The sequence below is a fragment of the Antechinus flavipes genome, chromosome 2 (assembly GCF_016432865.1).
Source record: "Antechinus flavipes isolate AdamAnt ecotype Samford, QLD, Australia chromosome 2, AdamAnt_v2, whole genome shotgun sequence".
NCBI lineage: Eukaryota > Metazoa > Chordata > Mammalia > Dasyuromorphia > Dasyuridae > Antechinus > Antechinus flavipes.
In genome coordinates, this window is record NC_067399.1 from 392,298,081 (window position 1) to 392,325,655 (window position 27,575).

At 36.0% G+C, this 27,575-nt stretch overlaps 1 protein-coding gene across 3 annotated transcripts in view; it reads left to right on the plus strand.

Moving 5' to 3' along the window:
* Positions 1–27,575, plus strand: part of ARHGAP26 (Rho GTPase activating protein 26) — a 514,410-nt gene that overhangs the window by 358,996 nt on the left and 127,839 nt on the right. For all 3 annotated transcript variants that reach the window (XM_051978634.1, XM_051978632.1, XM_051978633.1), the window contains exon 18: positions 17,931–18,090. In XM_051978634.1, the coding sequence (XP_051834594.1) occupies positions 17,931–18,090 (160 nt within the window). The remainder of the gene's footprint in view (positions 1–17,930; positions 18,091–27,575) is intronic.

Sequence of the window (27,575 nt, forward strand, 5' to 3'; positions counted from 1 at the left end):
GAGGACTAGCTAGTCATTTTTCCTGCATTCTTATTAAAAAAACGATCTCGGTTACATCAGGCTAGTGAATCACTTTCTTGGGCTTATAAAAGAATAGGCAAGAAGAGATTCCTCAATTTTCTAAAAGAACTGATGTGAGAAATGTTATTCTTCCTCAATAATGTTGCTTTCTTTACATGCTCACAAGCCAAAATGACTTTTGCCTCTCATATGGTGGCAGGGCCTGTGATCCGGAGTCACTGCTCCACCTCTGATTTCAACAACTTGGTTATTGGAAAGATGCCACATGGCCTTCACCTTTCATTCAGCCTTTTTTGTTCCTGTTCCCTCATCTGTAAAATGGGGAGAATGATACTGACCTCCTTCAGAAAGCAGCTGTTTGTATTAACTAAATGATGTTTATAAAATGCTTTAAAACACCAAGTGCTCTGTAAATGTTTAATGCCTGCATTGTTCATGGGTGACCGGTATCTCAGTTGCTGGGAGGGGATAAGAGTGGCCCTTGCTTATTCATAGCTTTTTCCTGAGATGTAGTGAAAAAATTTTTTTTTCTCACACAACTTCCCACTGGAGATTCCATAAATGACTGGACAGAAGTTCCTGCGCAAAGCATTTTGTGCATTCTTATGCAAGATCTTGCAGAAAGTAGACCCAATTAATTAATATTTATTGTATTGAATTTTTTTTACAACTAATTTTGAAGAGGAAGAGATGTTTCCTCGGCAATTAGTGGCTTTTGTGGGCTGGGCTGTCATCAAAGAGGGGGCACCTGTCTAAAGGAAAACATTGATTTAAATAGATTAAATAGATTTAAATATAGACACAGGCCATTCCAAGCCTGAAGAAGAACATGAATAAAAGCATGGAGATTGCAAAGAAGTGAATGGGGGAGAGAAACATTTACTAAATACCTACTATGTGCCAGACACTGTACTAAATACAGATATCTTATTTGATCCTAATCAGGGAAGTAGGTGCTAATATGAGCTTCATTTTATAGATGAAAAAACTGAGACAAACAGATTAAGTGATTTGTTTGAAATCAATAGCTACTAAATTTCTAAGACCAGTTTTTAACTGGTCTCTTAATTCCAGACTCAGTGCTTTGTTCATTGTGTCACTGGCTACCTCTGGGAGGGAGGCTGGAGAGGAATGGAATAGAATATAAAAGACTCAATGATGTCAAATTCAAATAGAAAAAGTCATTAAATCATTAATTAGGATCCCTGTGGGTTGCATATTGACTTAGTCTTGATGTAATATATATCTGCATTTAATTGAATTTTTATTTGCTGAATATCTCCCCATTGCATTTCAATAATCTGATTCTAGTTTCTCTGCAGAAGACTACTGACACCTATATCATAGGTAGGTATAATGGCTTCAGCAAGTCTCTTTCTTGAAGTTAGCAAAGTATCTGGCACATAATAGGTGCTGTATAAATGCTTATTTCATCCCATGCTTCCTTCCATTTTTCCAGTAATTTTTCACTCTATTTACATCCTGTCTACTCCTGTAATCCTAATCTCCTTCATTATTTACCTCCAGGCTGTTCTTCAAACAGACACTCCATTTTCCAGTTCTGGAAATTTTTTCTGACTGGTCCTCTTGCCTTTCTCCCTCCTTATTTCCTGGCTTCCTTCAAGTTAAGCCTAAATTTCAACCTTCTTGAGGAAACCTTCCTCAAAGCCTCTTTCTTTAGTGCCTTCCCCTTTGATGATTACCTCCCCTTCCTACTTTATGTAATTATTTGTATATAGCTATTTGCAGACCATCTCCCCTATTAGGTTAAATTGTGAACATCTCAAAGGCAGATGTTGGCTTTTGCTTTTTCTTTTCTTATCTCCAGCACTTACCATAGTGCTTGGTACATAGCAGGCACTTAATACATGCTTCTTATATATACTCTTTGACTGACTTACTAGAAAAGTTTAAAAAATATCTGAAGTCCTAAATTCATGGAAGAATAGACGCTCTGCCCTTACTCCTAGGAAGTGTGTGTACACCATCTATTTTGCTACACTCACTATCCCCATAGCTCAGGCCATCAAGTATGTGTGTGTGTGTGTGTGTTTGTATACACATGCACATTTTTTTTTGGTTATTGCTTCTCTATAACCTCTTTGTGGATAAGGATTCTTCCTCCAGATAGACCTATGTATTTATATGGGAGTGAGTGAGAGAGAGAGAAAGAGAGAGAATATGAATGCATAGTAAGTGATAAATAAGTGCTTTCTCATTTATTAGACAGAAATGTGAATCATTCTAATAACAACAGTAGAGTGATATAAAAGGGAAAGACAGAGAGCATATGAAACAGAGGTAACAGAGAAATGTAAAATATGTAAATAATGTAAAGACAACCTCTGGCTCTCTTTTGCTCACTATCTGCCACAGACCACTTAAACACCATGGTGTACAGCAGTAATTCATACACAGAGGCACTGTGCCTAGAGCTTGTCGCATTTTGAGCTGACTCTGATGTCAGCAAGTAGTTATCCCAAATAGTGTCACATAACAATGAAGCCAGTGCCAACATTCAGCATTTAGGCCCCTCTGGGAAAGATTTCAGTGTACCACAAGAATAGATATATTTTCTACCTAGTTATATGCCAACTATAGCATAGGGAATAAAGGAATGACAATGGATTCTGAATGACCTGGGTTCAAGCCCTACCTTTGACCTCTACTGAGAAATTCTGAGTGTTTTAGCTCTCACCTCTCTCTGTATCCTTGACAGCTCTGAAACATAAGTAAGAGATAATTTGGAACCTACATTGGTGTGGAGGCTTCCTTTATCACTGATGAAATTATGGGACCAGACCATTTCTCACTGCCATCTCTCCAAAAGGTGTAAGCAATCAAGCCTTTTTAGGGACTTTTTCAAAAAGTCTCTGAGGTGCTTCTGAAGACAATTGATTGAAGTGTCAGGAAACCCATTTTACTTGAGGGGAATGGAAATCTCATCTAATGTTGAGTTTTAAAAGGTACAAAGAGAGGAGGGGAGGGGCTGAAAGTGGAATCAAGGATATCTGAATTCAAATCCTGCATTAAGCACTTTTTAATTATGTGTCATCTTTTGGACAGAAATGAAGATACTAACAACACTTGCCTTACAGGGTTATTATGAGGCTCAAATAAAATAATGTAAGTAATTCATTTCACAAACTTTAAAACAATTATTATTTTTCAAACTTATCAGTTTTATGTTTGGTAAAATTTAGATTCAAATGGTCCTTGTACAGTCATACTCTTGTTCTTTTGCGTTTGCTGTTTGCAAATGTTGAATAGGTAACTAAAAGAAAGATTAAATGAGAATGTTGGGACCCACGTGTGCAAAAATGTTTGTGACAGCCCTTTTTGTAGTAGCAAGAAACTAAAAATTGAGTGGATGCCCATCATTTGGAGAATGGTTGAATAAGTTATGGTATATGAATGTTATGGAATATGATTGTTCTGTAAGAAATAAGCATCTTATGAAGACTCATGAAAGGCATCTTTTAGATGTCAACTCTTAGATCAAATTGGATAATGCATGTAATGTATATCTCTTCCTATCCCCACAGCTTTCTTCTGGTAGATGATTTTGATTTTGATCATTTTTAATGCTTTGTATTTTGAAGGTTAGTAGGAGATCATTGTTTCTCTTGTTGTCGTGGTTATTTTAATTGTTGTTTTAATTTCATCTGTGTTTGCTCTTTTTGTGGTGGCAAAGAATTGGAAAATGGGTAGATGATGCCTGTCAGTTGAGGGATGTCTGAATAAGCTATGGTATAGAAAAGTAATGGAATATAATTGTTGTATAAAAAAATGATGAACAAACTGATTTTAGAAAGGTTTAGAAAGATTTGCATGAACTAATGCTCAGTGTAACAAGCAGAACTAAGAAAACATTATACATGGCCATAACAAAGCTATGCAGTGATCAACTATGATAGATTTGGTTCTCAGCAGTTCAGTAATCAAAGGCAATCCCAGTAAACTTTGGATGCAAAAATGCCATTTATCCAGAGAGAAAACTGTGGAGACTTAGTGTAAATCAACATATGCTATGTTCACATTTCTTCTTCTTCTGTTTTTATTTTCTTATGGTTTTCTCTTTTAGTTCTGATTTTTCTCTCCCAATATGATTCATATGGAAATATGTAAAAAATGAATGTACATGCATAACCCAAAAACTGTTGTTTTACATGTAACTGGGAAAAATAAAAAAAATGGTTTAGGAAAGAAATTAAAAAAAAAAAGAAATTTCATCTATGGTTGATTGGTAAGCAGAAAAAGCTTTGAATTAGGGCCTGGAGAAGACTGATTATTATTAAGGGATCAACTTAGGTTAGATCAGAGAGGTTCACCCTCAAAGAATTGGCTTTCATGGTCCTGGAAATTCATGAAAATTATTTGCTAAGGCCTCCTGGGGTTTGTGATCTAGACCAATGGAGAGAAGAATCCATTAAAATGACAGATCTTTTGATTTTAGGGTCCTATAAAGTTGTCTCTTTTTAGAGTCTTTTCCAGTAGAATAGAAAATTATTTTTCTTATAAGAGATATTGTGTCAGTCCTTAGAGTTGGGGGCAGTCAGGCATGAGAAGTTCTTTTTCAGTTTCCTTTTCTCCTCAAGCTATCAGTTTCATAAGGGCTAATATTGTGTACTAGTACACTATTCCCAGAAAAGTCATACCCAGAGTAGACTGATTCATTAATTAGTGTTGGGCTACTCATTTAAGTTCCCTAGAACTCTTAGTACATTTTAAAGAAAGAGAAGGCATGCTGCTGTCACTGGAGACAGAAAAGAGATCTTTGAATCTAAGCAATTCATAAAAATGGATAAATGGGCATTGTATTAAGTGGGTCTAAAACTAAGATGCCTCTTCTTTTGAAATACTTCAATGGTTTAATTTTCCCTTCCCTTTTGGAGGGGATATGGGAAAACTGGGACACCAATACATTGTTGGTAGAATTGTGAACGGATCCAACCATTCTGGAGAGCAATTTAGAACTATGCCCAAAGGGCTTTAAAACTATCCATACCCTTTAACCCAGCAGTGTTTCCACTGGGCTTATATCTCAAAGAGATCTTAAATGAGGGAAAGGGACCCACATGTGCAAAAATGTTTGTGGCAGCCCTCTTTGTAGTGCCAAGAAGCTGGAAATTTTAGTGAATGTCTATCAGTTGGAGAATGGTTGAATAAGTTATGGTATATGAATACTGTGGAATATTATTGTTCTATAAGAAATGATCAGCAGGATTATTTCAGAGAGGCCTGGAAAGACTTACATTAAATAAAATAGTAGAACCAGGAGATCTTTGTACATAACAACAGCAAGATTATATGATAATCAATTGTGAGTAAGTAGTTCTCTTCAACAGTAAGATGATTCAGACCAGTTCCAATGGTCTAATGATCAAAAGAGCCATTTATACCCAGAGAGAGGACTGTGGAAACTGAATGTTGTTCACAACAGCATTCTCACTCTTTCTGTTGTTATTTGCTTGCATTTTATTTTCTTCATCATTTTCTTTTCTGGTTTGATTTGATTTTTCTTGTACAGCAAGATACTTGTATAAATATGTATGCATACATTGGATTTAACACATACTTCTACCATGTTTAACATATATAAGACTGTTTGTCATCCAAGGGAGGGAGTGGGAGAAGAGGGGGGAAAAACTGGAACACAAAGTTTTACAAGGGCTAATGTTGTAGAATTATCTATGAATATATTTTGAAAAATAAAAAGCTTTAATTTTCCCTTCCCTTTTACTTCTTTTGATTTAATGTTCCATTGTATTATATTCAAGCTTTCATTAAGAAGTTACTCTCTGATAGCCTGGATCAAATAGAAATAAAATTCCATTATATTTAGAGGAGTGTTCAATATTTTTGTAATTTTTCAAATGTTTAACTTTTTCTCTCCTTTAATAATATTTTATTTTTTCCAATTACATGTAAAGATAGTTTCCAACATTCATTTTTGTACGATTTTTAGTTCCAAATTTTTTCTCCCTTCCTTCCTTCCCTCCCCCTCCCCAAGATAGCAAGTGAAGTGATATTTACAAGTGTAATGTACTTACATTGCAAGGAGGCCTCCCCGACATCATCCACTTATGTCTGGTCTTGCCACGTGGCAAGCGGTCTCCAAGCAACCTAGACATAATCTGACTTAACACAAAACATGCAGCATTGCTTATTTTTTTTTTCCTCCTCTCTCCGCTCCCCCCCCCCCCCCATTATATCCTAAATATGAATTTGGAGCTGGTGAAAGGAACCAGATTAACAGCCCTAGAAAACTGAAGTCTTCTGGTTAACCACAAAATAGGTGCAGTTCTAGTAACAGTATTTCCAGCTGTTCTCCTTCATATTCATTTTCTCTCTCTCTCTCTCTCTCTCTCTCTCTCTCTCTCTCTCTCTCTCTCTCTCTCTCTCTCTCCCCTCTCCCCTCCCTCCTTTCCTTCCTTCCTTCCTCTTTCCTTTCCTCCTTCCTTCCTTTCTTCCCTCTTTTCCATCTCTCTCTCTCCACTCACAGCTTTATTTTTGCCTGCAATAGGAGATAAGGAAAGAAGGAAGGATCATTTAGAATCCCATAGGATGTAGCTCACTTGACTCTTATATATCCAAGAATCTACATTGCACGATGGAAAGGGTACTGTACTTAGTCAGAAGCTGTGATACTTTCATGTTAGAGAACTGTGGGCAAATCACGTATTTATTTTTGAGCTTCATTTTAATTGACTGTAGAAGAGGGATCTTTATATACTAACTACTTCATGAGATTTTTATGAGGGAAATAAATTTAATACTTATTTTAAATATTTAGATAACTAAGGTATTATAGAAAAATACTTAACAGTCCCTTCCCTGACTTAGCATCTGCTTGTTTTTATATTCCATTATAAATATTCTTTGTGCTGTTGTTATTCAGTTGTTGCAGTTAGGTCTGATTTTTCATGACCCCATTTGGGGTTTTCTTGGCAAAGACACTGGAAGAGGTTGCTATTTCCTTCTTCAGCTCATTTTACAGATGAAGAACTGAAGTTGTTAAACAGGGTTAGGTGACTTGCTCGGTGTCTTACAGCCAATAAGTGTCTGAGGCTGGATTTGTACTCTGGAAGAGCAGTCTTCCTGACTTGACACCTAAGAATCCATTCTCTCTACTGTGCCATCTAGCTGCCCATCAGCATTCATGGCTACATAGAACTGAAAGTCTCCTCTGAATCCATTTAGTTCATCGCCCTCCTTTTGCAGTCATGATAGCTGAGATCTAGTGAGATGAAATGATTTGCCTAAGATCTCTCAGCTGGCAAGTTGTTGAGATAAGTATTCATCTGTATCCTTCAACTGTAAGAACTCTTTCTATTGTACATGTGAAAATGTAAGAGAAAATATAAGCTTCTTGAGGGCAAGGAATTGTTAAAGGTACATGCCTAAGTGAAGGGACAGGTCAATTCTCCGAGAGCCTCCACAGCTGTGAATCATAACATCTAAAGGAATTGTGAACTGGGAATGAAATAAATTGGAGGCAAAAGGAAGAGGAAAGAGGTCATACAGTTAATAATTGCTTGTTAAAATGACTCAATTCACAATGCAAGGCATTATTAATTCATGAGAAAATATACCTAACCTGGATGATCTGAGGTTCCATCTCTTATAATTTATGTTCTTCTAAACCAGGGGTCCTCAAACTTTTTAAATAGGGGGCCAGTTCACTGTCTCTCAGACTGTTGGAGGGCCGGACTATAGTAAAAACAAAAACTTTGTTTTGTGGGCCTTTAAATAAAGAGACTAAATAGCCCTGGGTGAGGGGGATAAACGTCCTCAGCGGCAGCATCTGGCCCGTGGCCATAGTTTGAGGCCCCCTGCTCTAAACAGTAGGTACCTGGATTAAGTATTATACAAAATACTTTAATACAAGATACACAATGTGTATACATAAATGTATGTGCATATATTGTAGGTTCTTCCTTTTTGAAAAATGAAAAATGGGGTGATATCTTGATTTGTGTGAATTGGAGATAAATTGCGCCTGAATTGTAGTCATCAGCCTTACTCTTTTTTCTACAATCATGATAGTCCAGTAGCAGGACAAAAATCCCAGGTACTAACTATACATTTTAAAAGTTTCCAGTCTTATTAAGGGAGAGAAGACCAGCTACATTGAGTGTTCAGATGATCATGCTTAAAAAATAGCCTATACTAATAGAGCTTTTGAAAGTTTAAAAAGCACTTATAGGAGTTCTCATTTGTTCTTCCCAATGATCTAGTGAGGTAGGTAGGGCAGAACTTATTTCCCCATATTATAAGATAAAAAGACTGAAAAGTGAGGTGAGTTGCTCAGTCATCCAGTCCTTACATGGCAGAGACTAAGATTTGAATCCAGGTCTTCTTCCTCCAAATAGAGTAATATTTGTACCTCATAATTTGTATTGTTGCCTGTGTCCTATGAAACTAACTGTAGTGATAACTCACAATTCTGTAAAACACAGAAATTAATACAAGAGTTTATTCATAATAACTATGTGAGTTCTGTAGTATGAGGAAGTAGTTGTAGCATTGGAGGTCTTAGATTCCAATCCTGGCTGTACCACTCACCTCTGTGACCTCGTTGGAATATCCTAACCTTGCTCCACTCCAAAGCCGGGTTCTGTATCTATAAAATGAACAGGTTGGGCTATGTGCCTTCATAGGTCTCATTCATCTCTAAATCTATAATCCTACCAAGACTTTAAGGAAAAGAAAGGAGGGAGAGAGGGATGAAGAGATATACAGAATATTTTATTACCTGCTTATACTATGCTACGTACTGAGTAATAGCACATAAACTGACATTTCTGTAAAGGTTTGTAAAACCCATATACAGGTTTTCCTTAAAATCTTAATGCAGTAGTAAGCTTTGATAGCTTACAATTACACTAAGACTTTGCATATATGGGGGGAGTGTGTATATGGGTATTGTAAATCAGTACAAAATTTATAAATTTATATAAAGTAACTAGGGAGAAAGAAAGAGACACGGAGACAGAGTTGAGGAAGGGCAAAAGAGAATTCTCTTACCACAACTCTGAAAAGTTGATATTATTATCACCCCCGTTTCACAGATGAGTAAATAGGGAAGTGAAGTGACTTGCCCACAATCACAGCTTACATAAGTGTTAGAGATGAGATTTAAACCCATGATTTCTTGATTGCAAATCCAGGGGACTTTCCATTATTCTGTAATGATTTTCAAATATGATAGAAGGAAATATTCACTCTAGACTGGAATAAGTCAGAGGGAAAAACTTAACAGAGGAAGATTGGACTTGAAAGGATGAGAACAGGCAAAATAGTCATGGCAACCTTAGTGAATATATTAAGATCAGATTCTGCTGAGCAGATCTACTTATTAAGAGTAGAACTCATACAAAGAATAAGTTTGAATGAAAATATGGGGCCAGATTATGGGAAGCCTTGAAAACCATCTGCAAAGTTAGGACTTCATTTGTTAAATGATGGGGAGAAACATTATTGGAATTTCAGCAGAAAAACCTCTTGAGTTCTTTCATTGTGGCCACTGAAGTTGATAGACTTTTCAGCTTCATATAGGAAAACACAGAACAGGAAGAGTTTGATAGGCAAAGCCCAAGATAATATTATGGCTTTTGACCTTGACTTCAATTCCTGGCAATGTTCTAGAACCTGTGATTAAAGGGTTGATTTGTGAGCACTCAGAAAAGGAAGTAGTGATTACTATGAGTCAGTAAAGGTTTATCAAAAACAAGTAATTCAAAGCTAACCTCATTTCCTTTTTTTTTCTTTTCAAAGGGTTACTAAAGTGGCAGATAAGGTAAATTCTATAGATAGTATATTTAGGTTTCAGGAATTCAGTACAATTTAATAAATATTTATTATGGGTATTCTATAAACAAGGATGCTAGTTGAGGGGATAGGAAGACCCATGCCAAAAAGCTCATGTCCTCTGCAGCTCCCTCTTTTGGAGGAATATCTCTTCCACATGTATAAAACAAAGAAAAGTGAGAGAAAAGGATGAAGGAGGCAGCATCAGGAAGGAGGATATAGGAAAAGCTTCATGGGAGCCCGGGGCCCTGAGTCCTTTGTTCTTGGTGGGTATATAAAGTATACAAATGCATGATGGTAGTGGTTGTTTCTGGAAGAGGACCCTGTCTTCAGGAAGGTGATGCCATGGTATGTGAGTGGTTTAGATTTGATTGAGACTATGCAAGGTCACTAATTCACTTTTTCCTCCAGAGCCATCTTAGTGCAGTGGAATGGCTCTGCAAAGTAATGGAAGATCTTGGACTTTTTAATCTAAGTAAAATCTTTAATAGGTCTCAGTTTGATTGAGGCAACAGCCCATTCAGTGATTTAAGGATAGGTAAGAAAAAAATGAGGTTAAGAATGGCTTTTTTAAACCTAGTCAAAAGAAAAGTAATCAGTCTGGGAGAGAGGGACCCTTAAGGTTTATGACCTACACAGAGACAATTGCTATTTACATTTCAGTCTGAGGCATTTCTAGATCTAAACTTAGTAGGCTTGGCCTAAGACCTTGAATGGAGGTGAGCAATGGAGTGTCAGATTTGAAGAACAGCTAGTAATTCAGTCTGGAACAGAGTTCATGAAGGGAAATATTTATGAAATCCTGGTAGAAAGGTAAGTGGGAGCCAAATTGTGGGTGGGGGAGGGGGGGCTTTTCAACACCAGCCTGAGGAGCTTATATTTTGTTGTTCAGTCATTTTCAGTTTTGTCTGACCATTTAGGGTCTTCTTAGCAAAGATAGTCGTTTAACATTTCCTTCTCTAGCTCGTTTTATAGATTAGGAAACTGAGACAAATAAGGCTCAAACATAGGCCTACTAAATTTGGCCTGGGACCTTGCCTGGAGGTGAGCAATGAGTAATCAAATTTGTAATGTGACTTTCCTAGGGTCACACAACTAATAATAATTGTCTGAAACTAAATCTTGGTCTTCGTGATTTCCGGCCTGGTGCTCTATCCATTGTACCATCTAGCCGCTCCTGGTTCAAATGTAGTATATAGAAAATGAGGAGTCACTGAAAGTTGTTATGCAAGAATATTTTTCCTTGTTAGACCACATATTTTAGAAAGGACAAGGACAATACAATCCATGTCTGGAGGAAGTTAATAAAAACGGTAAGGAGACTTTTGAGGGTGCCATCTAAGAAACAGATGAAAGTACTTTGCAGAGGAGGAAGAAGAAGAGGAGGAGGAGGAGGAGGAGAGGGTGGGTGGGTGGATGGGTAGAGGTCTGAGAGGAAACATAGCATAGATGTCTTCAGGTATTTGAAGGACTATAAACAAAGGCTAGGTAGCATTTAAGAATATTAGAGATGATATACCTGTTTAGGGAGGGACTGTACTTAAGTGGTCTCTGAAGTTCCTTCTCACTCTAGAGAGTCTGTGATTGACAGATTGTAGAAGTCTAAATATGTTTTGTTTCTTCTCAAAGCTTCTCATCTTCAAATTGCTTCTCAGTTAAAAGAGAAGGCTGAAATGAGTACTCTAGCCCACAGAAACTATGGCTTGTGTAATAAACCAACCAATATATATGACCATATTTATCAATGTTTGCAAAATCATACATCCACCCATTTGGAGTACCTCATCACTCACACAGGTAGAAAAATGTCATGTATATCATGTCTCTTAGGGCAGCTAGGGGTCTGCATTGTATAGAGTACTGGGCTTGAAGTCATGAAGACGTGCATTCAAATCTTACCTCAGACACTTACTAGCTATGTGATCTTGTGCAAATCACTTAAATCTGTTTGCCTCGGTTTCCTCACATGTACAAAGATATGGAGAAGCAAATGGAAAACCATTCTAGGCTTACAAAGAGTAGAACATGATTGAAACGACTTAAGAAAGCCCTCCACCTGTGCCTGAAGTATGGAAGTATTTATTCACTTTTCTGGGATCAAGACCTGTCAGCCAGATATCTCAGTACTCAGTGTTCTGCTTCGTTTCAGTCTTATTTCATTTATGCTATTTTAACTATTGTCTTCTTGCTTATCTTGTTCTGTACCTTTTCACATGCCTTCAATAGTTCTCTTGAATTAATATTCAATATGCCACAATTTGCTTGGCTATTCTTCAATTAATAGCACCTATTTGGGCCTTCGATTCTTAGTTATCACAAAAAATGCTTCTGTGGGACGTATTAAATAATGCTGGAATATCTTTTTTCTTCTAATAGTTTTTCTACAGTTTGTTATACTAATTCAATGTCGCCTCAAAGGACATGTTAGACTTATAAAATAAACCATCAAGGTCCTTATATTTTTCATCAGATTTGTTTGCCACTTTCTCCTCCTCCTTGGACGTGACTGAAATGGCCGAACAATAACAAACAACTTTTAATTTTTGAGTACCATGCTACAGAATTGAGTAGATTTTGTGTAGCTGCTTTCTTATTGTAAGCTATATTTAAAGTTTTCTTGGGGAGCAGGAATAATCTATTTTGCTTGTTAATATTTCATATTTAATGATATCTGACAAAAATACATCCTTTTTTTTTTGGTTTGGCTAGAAATTTCCCCATCTGCCAATACACCTTAAAATAATCCTTTTCATTGTTCCTAAAAGAAATATTGGATTTGCTTTTGAAACTCTTGCCTCCTTCATAAGAGTGGTCTATAATTTGCTCTTTCTAGTCCAATTATGCATCCATTGGCAGTACCACTTGTACTTCCAAAAGAAAACTTCCAGGGAAATTTGTTTTATAGTGAGATGGATTTGCTTCTTGGACTCAAGGAAAACTTTTGGACACAGTCGCTAAGTGGCTGACGGGCTACCCCAACTGAAGGATAAGGACAGGAGTTTTAATATATGTAAACAGCAATAATAAGGACCAAGTCTGAGATTTGGTCCTAAGTCCTCTGATTCCAAATACAACATGATTTCCATTGTAACACCTCACTTCCAATTCTTTCTTTACCTGTCTAGATACACATAAGGCCATCTATCCATGAGGCAATCTAGTAGATAGAGAACTACACAGTTAGAATGTTTTGTCATTTTAATCATATCTGGCTCTTCATGACCTCATTTTTATGGGATTTTCTTGGCAAAGCTACTGGAGTGGTTTCTTCTCCAGGGTTCCCATTTTACAGGTGAGGAAATTGAGGCTAAAGTTAAATGACTTGCCTAGGGTCACACTGCTAATAAAGTATCTGTCTGAGGCAGATTTAAACTCAGATTCTATCTTCATTACTCACCTGGTTATGTGACCTGACATATCCTTTAAACTTTCTCACCTTAAATTTCACCACTATCTCTCAGTTTCCTCATCTGTATAATGACAGAGTTGGATCTGATATCGTCTAAGAGCCCTCCAGCTTTAAGGAAAATGTTGTGAGGATATAATGATACATACATAAAATGCTTTGCCAAAAATTAAAGTGCTATGTAAATAGTAAGAATTGTTATATTATCCTTCTCATTATTGTTGTAATAGACACACTCAAAATATTCATTTTTTCCCAAGAATGCAATTGAAAAAAGTCAACCCTTTTGGAAATTCTGGAGTTTACCATCTCCCTCCCCTTCTTCCCTCCCCCCTCCCCCCCCCCCCCACATATGAACACACACACACACAAAGGTTAGATTTAATTTATAAGTAATAATTTATTCTTATTTGGAGGCATTGATGCCCAAAGATATTTGAAGTAAGCCTATAGAAAAACTCACATAATTCATTGTACTTTTAATGATTGATTTATTTAATGAAGGCTTGGTGCCTTAAAAAACAAACAAACACATTGATTTATATCTTAGGAAATTTGTGGAGGGGGAAAAAAGACTTATTCCTTTTGTTACATTGTCACTTGGCACCTCAGTGTAATAAATTGTTATGTCACTTCATTATTATTACCATACAATTCTATATAGTTATGTAAATTATTCCAGACTAGATTATTAATGGGTTCAGATTTTAACATAACCTGTAAATTAAAAATCATAAGCCTCAGTGCTATGACAACTTTGGCTATGCAGAATGACTTGACAAATTATGTAAATGTGTAAACCCACAAATTGGCAAGACCTTGCACTGGAGAGTGCAAACAGACTTCTGGATCCAGTCATTAGCAAAGTCTATAAAAGACAGACTGCATTCTGGACTAGTAATGGAGCGACTGCTTCAGGGCTTCCTCATTCAGATCCTTTGTCATGCTGAGTCTTGACTTAGCACCTTCATACAAAAGACTGCTAGGTCCAAGCCTGTGCCAGGCCAGGATGCCTGTGATTCATTTCTTTAATAATCCATATTTCCCATATGTTCTTCATGTCATTTTTAAAAAGAATTACAGCTGGCTTCTTTGCAGTGTACATAGAAACTTATTACAAAGTCCTGTTTTCAGACTCTGGAAGAATCCACTGGAATTTGCTGTCTTTAAGGTGAAATGGATGATAATTGTAATTCTATAATTAAAAGAACCATTTCCAATGCTGTTGTTAGGGCAGAGTCTGTGTTTTATATATTCCAGAACAATTTGGATATAATTAATGAGAAAATAACATTATATGCTGAATGTATATTGACATCCCTCTTGGAATTTGAGGGAAATCAATGGAGATTGAATTGGTTTGAACATGCAGAGATTATGGGCTTCAAACAGAAGCTTTGTGGACAACTTAGAGATGGTCAGTCGCCTCTTGTTGGAGCCCAAATTTGGAATTTAATGATTACAGTGTTTATCTCTAATCATCTCCCAATATGTGATTGGGCTAGAAATTCCAAATTTCTGCTTCCCTCTGTAGAAGAATTACTCTTTAAATGTAGTATGATATTCTAGAGTTTTTTAGTGAGGGCCTCTATAGGCAAAGCTAGAAAGTGGGTTCAAGTCATCTAGTTTAAACCCACAGGTATTTAGAAAGCCTTTCTTACAATATTTCTTTCAAGTAGTCATCCAGTATCCAGGTGATGGAGGTATTTGGTACCTCTCAATGCAATCTGCTTTCTTTTAGACAATTCTAAATATTATAAAGCATCTACTGCTCCTAACTCTGCCTTTCTTATTGCTTTTTATATTAGAAAAAGATATCATAAATGATAAACTTTCACTTTAAGGTACTGTATCTGGAAGGTGTACAGGGAAATGGCTGCCCTTCTTGTCATTCAGAGACATTCTTATATGAACTCTGTTCCTGTGAGTATAGTCAGGACATTGTTGGTAGTGTGGACATTACTTGGAATCAAAAGGCAACATATTTCTTCTCTCCCTTGGGGAAAGAGAAAGTGGTCTCTAGCAAATGAAAGTATTGCCTGAAGAAAATTTGAAGGAGTGAACATTTATATGCTGATTAGACTGGTCCATATATTCTTTTGATATAGACTTAGAATTTTAAAAGCCTGTATTTTGTTCAGAAGTCCTTCCTCCTTTCTTCCTTCCCTTGCTCCCTTGACAAAAATAGAAATTATAGATGGAAAAACAGTCTCATACATTTATAATTCTAGGAACAAAGATTATCTTTATTAAATGACCAAGAAATTACATTTGTGGAAGGACCTCTGTTGGCTAGTTTTACCTTTAACTGCAAATTAGTCATAAAATTCCCCCCTCCTCTCTCCCAGGCAGTTGGGATTAAGTGACTTGCCCAGGTTCATACAGCCTGGTGTGTCTGAGGTCAGATTTGAATTTAGGTCCTCCTGAATTCAGGGCTGGTGCACTATCTACTGCCTTTCCTAGCTGCTCCCTAAATATCATTCTTTTAACAGAATAAGTACCTTGAGGCAATTCATATCATTTTTCTAACTCCCATCTTCAATGATTTTCATCATTACAGCAGCTTTCCTTATTGGCTGGATGTGTTTGTATTCAATATTAAATATCTGGATGGTGGTGGTACTGTTGAATTACACTTATAATTTTTTAGTTATGTAAGTGCAGGTGAACATTTATTCTCCATCTATTAGTTGGGGAGCCCAGAAATTAAGTGACACTTGTCCAAAGTCACACAGCTAGAACATCCAAAGTGGGACCTTGAATCCAGAGCCAACTAACTACCTATTTGGGTTAGGCTGTCCTCCTTAACACCAGTGCTATTAATTAAATATATTTTTGTATTTTGTGTTTTCATTTCATGTACTACTTGTATTTAAATAAATTAATTTATAGACATAAAACAGGATTTTTTTTTTTTTATTGGAAGGACTTTATAAGACTTTTGAGTCCCTCCCTTCCCCCCATATCCCCATCAAAGTTATTCATTCCTTCTCATTCATTTCTCCTGTTATATGGTGATAGCTATTGTGTTCTCTCTTCTCATTCTTTCTTTTGCATTTCGCATTATTTTATCAAAATCCTTTCAGAATTCTCTTATTATTTTCTTTTTTGGGAAAAGATTCAATTGTAATATTCCATTACATTAATGCATTACAATTTATTTAAGTGTTTTCCTATTGTTGGACAGAACTTGACTCTAATCTTTAGTATTTTTAGATAACACTGATGTGAACAAATCTTTAAACCATGTCTCTTTGTACATTCTCAACAATATACTTATTGAGTCAAAGAGAAAAACAGCGGAGTCACTAGTAGATAGTGAGTTGGACTTCAATTCATGAACCTGAGTAAAGATTTTGTTTCTGATATTTACTAGCTGTATGAACATATGGGCAAATCACTTAATGTCTCTCATCTGTAATGGCTCCTTATCTGTATAATGAAGTAAATCATACCTCTGTTATTTTCCTCATGGGATTATTGAAACGTCCAAATGAGATAAGATATGTATGGTATTTTTGCAAACTTTAAAGGACTATATACATGTCATTTATTGTTAATTATTCTAACTTCTACAGACTATTGCCAGGTTGCTCACCAAAAAAATATTCTATAAGGTTATAATTCCAAAGAGAGTGAATGGCTATACTTGTTTCTTCATAATCCTGACAGCAGTGAATTTTAATTACATTTGCCAGTTTGGTGGTTATGAGGTGATATCTCAGAGTTTCATTTAGTTTTTATATTTTAGACCTCTGTGATATGAGTAAGAGTGAGCGTTTTTTCCGTGTATGTGTGTGTGTATGTGTTTAATGGTCTGTCGGTATTTTTTGACTATTCATTATGGACAGAGAGGGGTATTTGAATATTCATATATGTCATGCCATTTAGTAAACAGTTATGATTTATAACCATATGGTTTATTTTGGCCCAAGTTTGGGATGAAGGTCAATGCTTTTGGGCATACCACTTTTGTTCATTGAAAATGGGCATATTTGTTTACAATTTCCTTTTTCTGATACTTCAAAATATCAGTGACATTGACTGATGATAGGAGAGTAAAAACTTCCTTCACACAAGATGGATCTACTATTGTACATCTTTATCACAATTTATGCAGCTCTGTGTTTCATATAATGAATGTCATATGTACAAAATGATGGAGCTTATTATTGTGGGAAAACACATAGTTTATTTTCTAACTTGTTTTTAGGTTTTTCATTCTGCCTATTATGAAAAACTGTGTTTTATTTTGCACTTATGTTTGCAAACTTATCCCATCTGTGGAATGTGTTGGAGGATAAAGAGGTGTTTGGCTATTGTCAAGAGTATTTCGCTCTTGTATTGTCAAGAATATCAGAAACTACGTAAGAAACTTTTGAGGTTGCTTTCTCTCCCACACAACAGGTAAAGCTTCCAGGTTGAAATCTTCTTTAGACCATTGGAAAATGGCAGGATGGACATTTGTGTTTTTCTCTTTAGAATGATGACTCATACCTGTCCTTTTCTGCCAGCCTTTGACCCTTTGGATTTGAGCACCCAACAGGGCAGTGGGTTTTTTCAGGGTGACTCTCTGGTGTCCTGAGACAAACTCATATCAAATAAGAAGGGGAAAGAAGCCTGAGACAAAGAAAGGAACTTTCCATTCTGCACATTATTTCTATCTTATCTTTTCTTTTTTCCCTCCCAGTGTTGCTAATAACCACAAGCAAAATTTGATGACCGTGGCAAACCTAGGTGTGGTTTTTGGACCCACGCTGCTAAGACCACAAGAAGAAACAGTGGCAGCCATCATGGATATCAAGTTCCAGAATATTGTGATTGAGATATTAATAGAAAACCATGAAAAGGTAATGGTTGTTTTTGATCCCTTAGAGTGTCAGTAAAGAATTTGTCTAATGAAGTGATTTTTTGAATGAATAAATGGAGGAATGAGGAAAGGAAGCAGTTAAGTGATTACTTAATGCAGAGTTCTTTGCTAAGCTAAGAAAATAAATAGAAAAATAAGAAAGTCTTTGCTCCCAAGGGGAGATGTGGGGGAGACATACAAATCCCATGGAATAGTTTCATGGTCCTTAAGAGTATAGCAACAAAGCAGATAGTGTTGATATCTCTTTTTAATATTATGTTTAATGTTAAGCAGACAGCATTGTAAGGATAAAAGAGTAAAAACTTGCTTGTGAAAGCAGCATTGGATTTAGAGTTAAATGATTTGAATTCAAATCTTGGATCTGCTGATTATTACGTACTTGATTTGAACATATACTTTAACTTCATTTGACCTTACTTTCCTCAGCATAAAAGTGAGAGCCTGGGTAGGGCTCTGTCACCTAATTAGTTCTATGCCATCTCTAAAGACTTATTTCATCATCTATAAAATGAAAAGGTAGGCTCTTTGTTTCAGTTGTTTTTTTAAATTTAACTAGAATTTCTGAAAAGACCTGCTAAATGTGAGGCTCTGTGCTGAGCACTAGGAGAAATGAACAGGCAATTATATAGCACTTAATATGTACTGGACATTGTGCTAAACAGATAAAGATAACATAATTGATTTTAACCACTACTCTGGCGGTAGATCCTATTGTAATCTTTATTTTACAGATTAGGAACCCGAGTCAGGGAGAGGTTGATTTACTTGTTCAAGGTAATTGTCTGGTACCAGATTTGAATTCAGGTCTTTTATTTTATTTTTTTTAAACTTTTCCAATACCTTTATGTTTATTTATTTTTCTTTTTATTTCTCTAATTAATCAATTAATTAATTTACAAAGCATATGCATAGGTAATTTTTCCAACATTGACCCTTGCAAAATCTTTTGTTCCAAATTTTCCCCTCCTTCCCCCTACCTCCTCTCTTAGCTGGCAGGTAGTCCAGTACATGTTAAATATATTTAAAATACATGTTAAATCCAATATATGTATACATATTTATATAATTATCTTGCTGCACAAGAAAAATCAGATCAAGAAGGAAGGAAAAGAAAAACTGAGAAAGAAACCAAAATGCAAGCAAATAACAGAAAGAATGAGAATGCTATGTTGTGTTCTACACTATTCCCACAATTCTCTCTCTGAGTGTAGATGGCTCTCTTCATCACTGCACAATTGGAACTGGTTTGAATCATCTCATTGTTGAAGAGAGCCGCATCCGTTAGAATAGTTCGTCATATAGTCTTGTTGTTGCTGTGTACAATGATCTCCCGGTTCTGCTCATTTTTCTTAGCATCAGTTCATGTATGTCTCTCAAAACCTCTCTAAAATCATCCTGCTGGTCGTTTCTTATAGAACAATAATATTCATGTACCATAATTTATTCAGCCATTCTCCAACTGATAAGTAACCATTCATTTTCCAGTTTCTGTCCACTACAAAAAGGGCTGCCACAAACATTTTTGCACATACGGGTCCCTTTCCCTCCTTTTAAGATCTCTTTGGGATATAAGCCCACTAGAAACATTGCTGGATCAAAGGATATTGGTTCAGAAGGCAAGAGGTATAACCTGCCTAATTGTTGAAGAGAAATATACACACAGAACAGCTTTAGCCAAAAGTAGATGGTGTGGATCAAGTTATTTACATAAAGAAAAATGAATCTTGCTCCTTTGGTGCTATGTTTTATCTTTCAACTCCCATGTGCAGCTAGGAGGTGGAGTAAAGTCAGGAAGACCTGAATTCCTACTTGTCTTGGACACTTACTAGTTATATGACCCTGGGCAGGGCAGCTAACTTCAGTCTACCTCAGTTTCTTTATCTTTAATGGGATTAATGTAAGCATAAAATGAGTTGATATTGGTAAAGCATTTAGTACAGTGTCTAGTTTATATTAGATACTTAATAAATGCTTATTGACTAACACATAAAGGAAATGTCACATAAAATTGACTACTTTTAAAGCTGACATTGATAAGGATGATTTTGCTGATTCAGTTCACCTTCACAACTCTTTATCACCTAATGTACTTAATTAAGGACCCTGAGAATTAATGAAAAAAAATGCAAAAGGATAGTGCCCTAGCAGTACCAAACCTAAAACTCTATTATGAGGCAGCAGTCATCAAAACTGTCTGAATACTGTCTAAAAAAATAGAGTGGTGGATTAGTGAAATTGGTTAGGTATATAAGATAAAATAATCAATAATTTTAGTAATCTACTATTTGATAAACCCAAAGACTCCAGTTTCTGGGATAAGAGCTTACTGTTTTTGTCTGTTTGATAAAAGTTGCTGGGAACACTAGAAAATAGTATGTCAAACTCAGCACAGACCTACATCTCACATCCTATGCTAAAGTAAGATCAAAATGAATACATGATTTTGGCATAAAGGGTGATACTATAAACAGATTCGGGAGGAAGGGATAGCTTATCTATCATATCTTTGGAAAAGGGAGGGATTTATGAGAAACTAGAAATAGAGAACAATGTAAAATGCAAAATGGATAATTTTGATTACATTAAATTAAAAAGATTTTGCACAAACAAAACCATTGCAGCTAATATTAGAAGGAAAGCAGAAAGCTCCTTTCTAATATTGTCTGCATTGGTTTTTACAATTTTTACAGTGTTTCTGTAAAAGTGTTTCTGATAAAGGCTTTATTTCTAGAATACATAGAGAACTGACTCAAATGGTAATACACAAGCAAAAAATCAGAAAGACCCTGCACTTAAGAAACTCTCATTCTAATATTTCTGAAACTAAAAATAACTTCATGGGCTTCCTATGACTTCTTCCTTATCCTGAAATTTAAAACCCTCCACAATCTGATTCTTATTTGCTTTTCTAGTCCTGTTTCATATTATTCCAATTAAACTGGCCCATCTTGTTCCTCCATTCTTATGCACTTCTTATCCTTTTTCCTATTTTCACCTCTGCTTCACAGAATTCCAAAGTTTCTTCTGAGAACAGGTAGATAGGCGTTTTCTTCCTACCACCTTTCTTTCCTCCCATTTTCATTATTACCACTTTGTTTACTTTAAATAAATTTTTTCCTGTTTTGAATATACTTTCTTTTTCCTTGTGTACGTAATACATTCCATTCTCAAATATAAGATACTTCAGGACCCTGACTCTGGAATCAAGGAGGGCTTCATTTTCCTTCTTTGATTAGGATTATCAGTATGACCTTGGGCAAATTATTCATGTCCTTGGGTCTTAATTTCCTCCTCTGTCTTAATCTGATACAATGATACATTTTTCCTTTCTTTTTACACAAGAACTAGTGTTTCATAATTTCTTTTATTATGCTCTTGTCTCAACTTGAAAACTCAGAATTTCTGTCACACAAGGGAATATGTGATATTTGGCTCCTCTCTTGTGGCTTCTGCCATTGATGTCACAACTTTTTAACTAGACAGAGTCTCTATCGAGTCCATAGTCTTTGGAGATGCTCTCAGACACACTAATGTCTGGATTAAGAAGAATTTATTCAGTACTGACTGTATAGTAGGCATTCAATAGTAAGTTCTAAAGTTACCTTGGAGAAATAATCAACTAGTGTAATAGACTCACTTTCTATCTCTGTCTATATGTGTGTACACACACACACACACACACACACACACACACACACATATACACACACACACACACACACACACATACACACACACACACACACATATGCTGAATGACCCTGGAGAAATAATCAAGTAAAGTATGATAGACTATGTATGTATATATCATATACTAGCTAACTGATCTTGAAAAAGTCACATAGTAATTGTATGTTGCTGCTGTTTGCCTCAGTCTTCTCATGTGTAAAAAGGCGATAATAATAGCCTAAATCCTGGGGTTGTTATAATAATAATTGTAGAATCCTTCCTGGCACATAGTAAGCATTACATAAATAATAGGTCATCTTCACATCTGAAATTGTTTGTTCTTTCATTCATTGTTTGGCTTTTGATTTCAAAGAGGACCAAGACTTCAGGAAAGTCATGTAGGTAAATTGGATTTAAGTGAGAGAGGCTGTACAAAGTTACCAGCTTCCACTATCCTCTGAAATTATCATTTGGAATAGGACTAAAAAGCAATCCCCCCCTCGTCATCCCCTTTCTCCTAAGGGTCTTCTGTGCTAATTGAGGCTGAGTTGCCATTTTTCTTGGATTCAAATCATTATCAGTGACTTATGCATACTGACTCAATAGGTATTTGTATAGTAATATCCACATTTAAAACATGGAAAGTGGAAGGACTTAGTTGACCATGAGTATTTATATTGCTGGTATTATACATTATGAGAAATATAGATTCAGTTTCAAATTTTTCAAATACCTGCTCTGTTTAAAGAACAGTTCTGGGCATAGTAGATGGTGTTGAAAAATTACTTGCAAGAAGATTATTCTATAATAGGGAATACTTGCATGTAATCATTTAAGCATGATACAAAGAAGACTGTGTTAGGGGAAAATCAGGAATCCAAACAAAAGTGCTGTAGAATCTTTGACTGAAAAAATATTTATAGTGTTTATATATTAGTGATGACTTTTCAGAAGAAGTGGTACCTGAGCTGAGCTTTGGAGACATTTCAGGAGATAGAGTTAAGGAAGGAGTACAAAGATGAAAGTCGGCCTCAAACCTTAAAAGATGAGGCCGTTGGGACTTTGTAAGCAAATCCCTAATAGAATAAGAAAAACCTCATAGAATTAGAAACTTTCTGAGGAGGAAGAAACTGTAGAGATCCTGCCAACTTGCCTATTTTACAGATGAGGAAACCGATACTCAGAAATTCAGTAACCATTTACAAATCAAGGACAGAGGTATTGAGATTATATAGACCAAACGATAGAGTACTCTTCTACCAAGAAGTTTACATTCTACTTGGGGCATAGAATATTAGTAAATACCAAGTAATATAAAGTCATATTAAGAAGGGTATCATGTGGGTGTCGGCACTGGTACTGGTCCCAAAATCACACTTCTTTCAAGTAGAGGGGCAGGTTCATTTGTCTTCAGAGTCTACTATTCTTTTCATTGGGCCACCAGGAAATGCTGTAGTTTGTTGAACATTCCAAAGGATCTCTCTCTCAGCCTTGACTTGTGCTAGGTACATATTGGGTATTTATCACATTCTTTCTAATTGTTTGAGGCTTTCTTTTACTTTCTTTGTTATTCTTCCTTCTCCTAACAGCACGTACTTAAGTCTGTTTTTTTTTTTTTGAAAGATTTAAGTCCATTTTGCAATTCCTAGTTTAGCTACAGTATGTGTAGACTCTTCTATAATAGTCTAAAATCTTAAAGCTAGCTTCTCTCCCCATCCCCAACAGTATTTTTTCAACAAAGGAAGAAACATTGGTGCTCCTTTTATGTCAAGATATTTTTGTTGTTGAATAAGGAAAAGATTCTATCTTTGTATCACTACCATGTTCTAACCCCAGGCATTTGATTCTATAGTCTCCTTAACGTAGTTCTGTTTAGTAAGGATTAACATTAGATAAGTAGACCCTAGAACTTAAAAATTTAGATCATGCAGTTTCAGGAATATCAGCACATAGCTGTATACAGTGCCTGAAGACCATATACGAAAACCCTTGCTGAAACTGTCTTTTTCACAGTGAACCCACACATAGTTCCTTTCATTGAAGTCTTTACAAATTCAGTGTATACAAACCAACATTCGGCCAAGCTAACCAAGACCATGAACCACATACCACACATGGCATGGCAGCATGAGAAACTCCATCATTTACCCATACAGAGAGGCTCAGGAAATATCAGTATTAGGATTGTACAGGATACAATGCAGGGAAGCAAAAGGAAAAAGTCATTACTGGAAATCCATTCCATGTATCCTCAAAATTGAGGGCTTTTTTCTTGCTGTAGTTGGTGAATATTTTTGCATTTACCCCACTTGCTTTTCTGTGGTGAAGTGGCACAGTGGTTAGAGCACTAGACCTGGAATCAGGGAGACCTGAATTTAAATCCAAATTCAGACACTTTCTAAATTGGGTAAATCACTTAACTTCTGTCTGCCTCAGTTTCCTCAAATATAAAATGGAGATAAACAATAGCACCTACCTCCCAGGGTTGTTGTGAGGTTTAGAGGAGGTAATATTTGTAAAATGTTTAGCACATTCCCTAGAACATAGAAGGAGTTTAATAAATGCTTGTTTTATTCCTTCCTGTGGCCTCTTTAGACCTTTGCTATTGATATCAAAGGAAACAGAGAGCCCTTGTGATACCAGCATTTAGCATAATACCTTGATCATTATAAGTGTTTAAGTATTTGCTGAATTGAACTATACAAGAGAGTTAATTATAATAGCAGATTTACATGGTGCTTTAATCTTTACAGCATCCTTTATAGGCAGTATCTCATTTGGTACTCACTGAAAACATTAATTTTGCACCATTTTAGAGAAAAGGAACTGAGGTATAAAGAGTTGATATGACTTATCAGGTGGTCCAGTAGAAACCTGATTATTAGTTCCCTGAGGATTACAGCTGTCTGGGTTTACAATATCCTTCATCGTGCACTACAGGGAAAAAGAACTGCTTGATTGTTTACAGACTGGTATTCTGTTATTCCAAGTTTTAGCTAATACTAAAGAGTTGGTTTTCTAACTACTTTTCTTAGGTCTGTAGGTATACCAATAAATTACCATATGTTGCAAATGTATATATTAGGTATTTTATACAGCAAAGTGACATATTTATTCAAATGGGCCTTTAGGTAACATGTTCTCACACATATATACACAGGATTTTATCTCATTTATTCATCAGTGGCAGTTTAGCCAATAATATTTTTAAAGATTTTTTTAAAAGGGTGAACATGTATTATCTTGTAATCAGTATTCTCTCTACAAGAATTACTTGAGTAGTTGTTCATATTATAAAGCGGAATTGTAAACTGGAAGTGATCTAGAGGAAAAAGATGATTGACTTGAAAAAGAATAGGGAATAGTCATGTATCAAAACCAAGAAATAACCAAAAAACTTCTTTAGTACCCACAAAAAGTTCGAGAAATTAGAGGAAGGCCCACCATATTGAATCTGTTGGGGCAGTATAACATAGTGCATAGAGCACTGGAACTAGAAACAATCTATGTTAAAAATTACTTCAGTTACTTATTAGCCATGTGACCCTGTGCCTCAGTTTCTCATCTATAAAATGGTTGAATGTGTGTACCTTCCAAGGTCCCTTTCAGCTCTAAAATCTATGGTGGTATGATCCTGTTTATAGGGAGATGGATAAATAAGTGTTTTAAAGAATCAGCAAGAGTAGATGGATTGTAATTTGGCAGAATTTGAAAGAACTATCGCATCCATCAGAATGTAGTTGTTTCATTACTTGCTTCTTCAGGATCACATGTAAACCAAAGTTCAAGATATTCAATTCAGTTTGCCCCAATTAGCATTTTTTAAGCAATTAGTACTTTCGATAACACAGTAGATAGAGCACTGGGCCTGAATTCAGAAGGACCTGAGTTCATTTTGCCTCAGATCCTAACTAGCTGTATGATCCTGGACAACTCACTTTACCCTGTTTGCCTCTATTTCCTCATCTGTAAAATGAGCTGGAGAAAGAAATATCAAATCACTTCCATATCTTTGGCAAGAAAACTCCAAGTAGGGTCATGAAGAGTTAGACACAATTAAAGAACATAAACATTTTTATCAAAATAAGTCATTTTCCTTTTTCTTTGATCTGTTTGGGATATGATTGAAAAAAAAAACAGTAACAACATGTAACAGGGATTATAACAGGAACTGGTCATGCAAGAACAGTTTCTGCCCTCAATAAGCTTAAATTTTGAGATTTTCATAGGGAAAAAATGTATGTTTTGTTTTATTTTGTTTTCCCAATAAGATTTTAAAAAACCCCATAAAACTCCAACACCAAATGTTGCCTTGATCTCAGTTAACCCCAAGTTTGCAGATGCGATGATTTCAAGAAACAAGGAAAGCTTTTTTTTAGGTGCAGCTTGTCAGGATCTGTTGAACAGTTATGTCAGAAAAAGATAGGAGCTCATCGCTTGTTTTCCCAGGGTTGTATACAAGTCAAGCTGCAGTCCAGGGGTAGTTTTTATGCTTCACTTCTAAGTTCAAGCATGTAATAGTTGGGTAGAACCCAGATGTTCTGTAACAATTTGTGGCTTGTCTGTTGGCCTCAAAATGGTTTCTTTGCCTGAAACAGGATGTGTGGAGTGTTGGGGGGAGGGTGAGTGTGAAAAAGAGTGGGGGGATGAGGTAGGGAAAGAGAGAAAGAGAGAAAAAAAAGGGGGGGAAGAGAAGAAGAGAGTGAGTATGAAAAAGTGGGGGGTTGAAGAAGGGAAAGAGAGAATGAGAGAAAAAAGATGGGGAAGAAGAGAAGAAAGAGTACAGGGAGGAAAGGGAAGGAGAAAGAGAAACCATGTGCTTTTGCCAAGATTCCTTTTTCATTAGTGGCTATTGATTTTTCACAAAGTAAGTGTTGATGAGTAATCTCCCAATCTATCAGTTAACTACTCTTGCTTTTGAAAGAATGGGAGTGTTAATCCCTGAGCTATAAACCTCTGAGGCTATCAAAACAATAGCACTCCTAATTTGTCTCAACTTCATTGGATTTTCTCAAGATAAGAAAGGTGATAAAGAAAGATGGTTAATAAATGCTTGTTGAATTGAATTCAATAAGCATTTATTAAGCAACTGCTATGTGTCAAGGCCTGGACTTAGGTACTGGGGATATAGAGGCAAAAATGAAAAATCCTTATTCTCAGGGAGTTTACTTTGAGGGGATGGGGAATTAAGAGTATTGAGGAAAGGAACAATATATCTAATATTTATAGAACAATAAATACAAAATATTTGCAAATATAAAGTAATTTTGAGGGGGAGCGGGAAGAGAATGAGGCAGGAAAGGCTTCATGTAGGAGGTAGCTTAGCTCAAGCTGAACCTTATAAAGACTTAGAGAATTTAAAAGGAGAATTTAAAGACAGAGAACATTCCAGAGATGAGGGGACATGTCTCTGTGCAAAAGCATGAAGGAAGAAGACAGAAGTTTGTATTCTGGAAACAGCAAGTTTACTTAGAATGTAGAGAGTGCAAGAGAGAGAGAGCAGTATGAATTCACTCCAGGAAGAAGGGCTAAAGCCAGATTATACATGTCATCTGAGTCACAGAGAGCTACTGAAGCAAATGTATCATATTTGTGCTTTAGGAATATTAATTTGTCAGCTGTGCAGAAAATACATTTAATAAGTGGGAGAGGAAAGGAAGAGAGATTGAAGAAATAGTCTAAGAGAAAATTGATAGTGACTATGTGAGAGAAAAAGGGGTGGCTTTGAATATTGTGGAAGTATAATAACACTTGGTAACTGATCAAATGTGGAGGTTGAATGAAAGAGAACAGAGA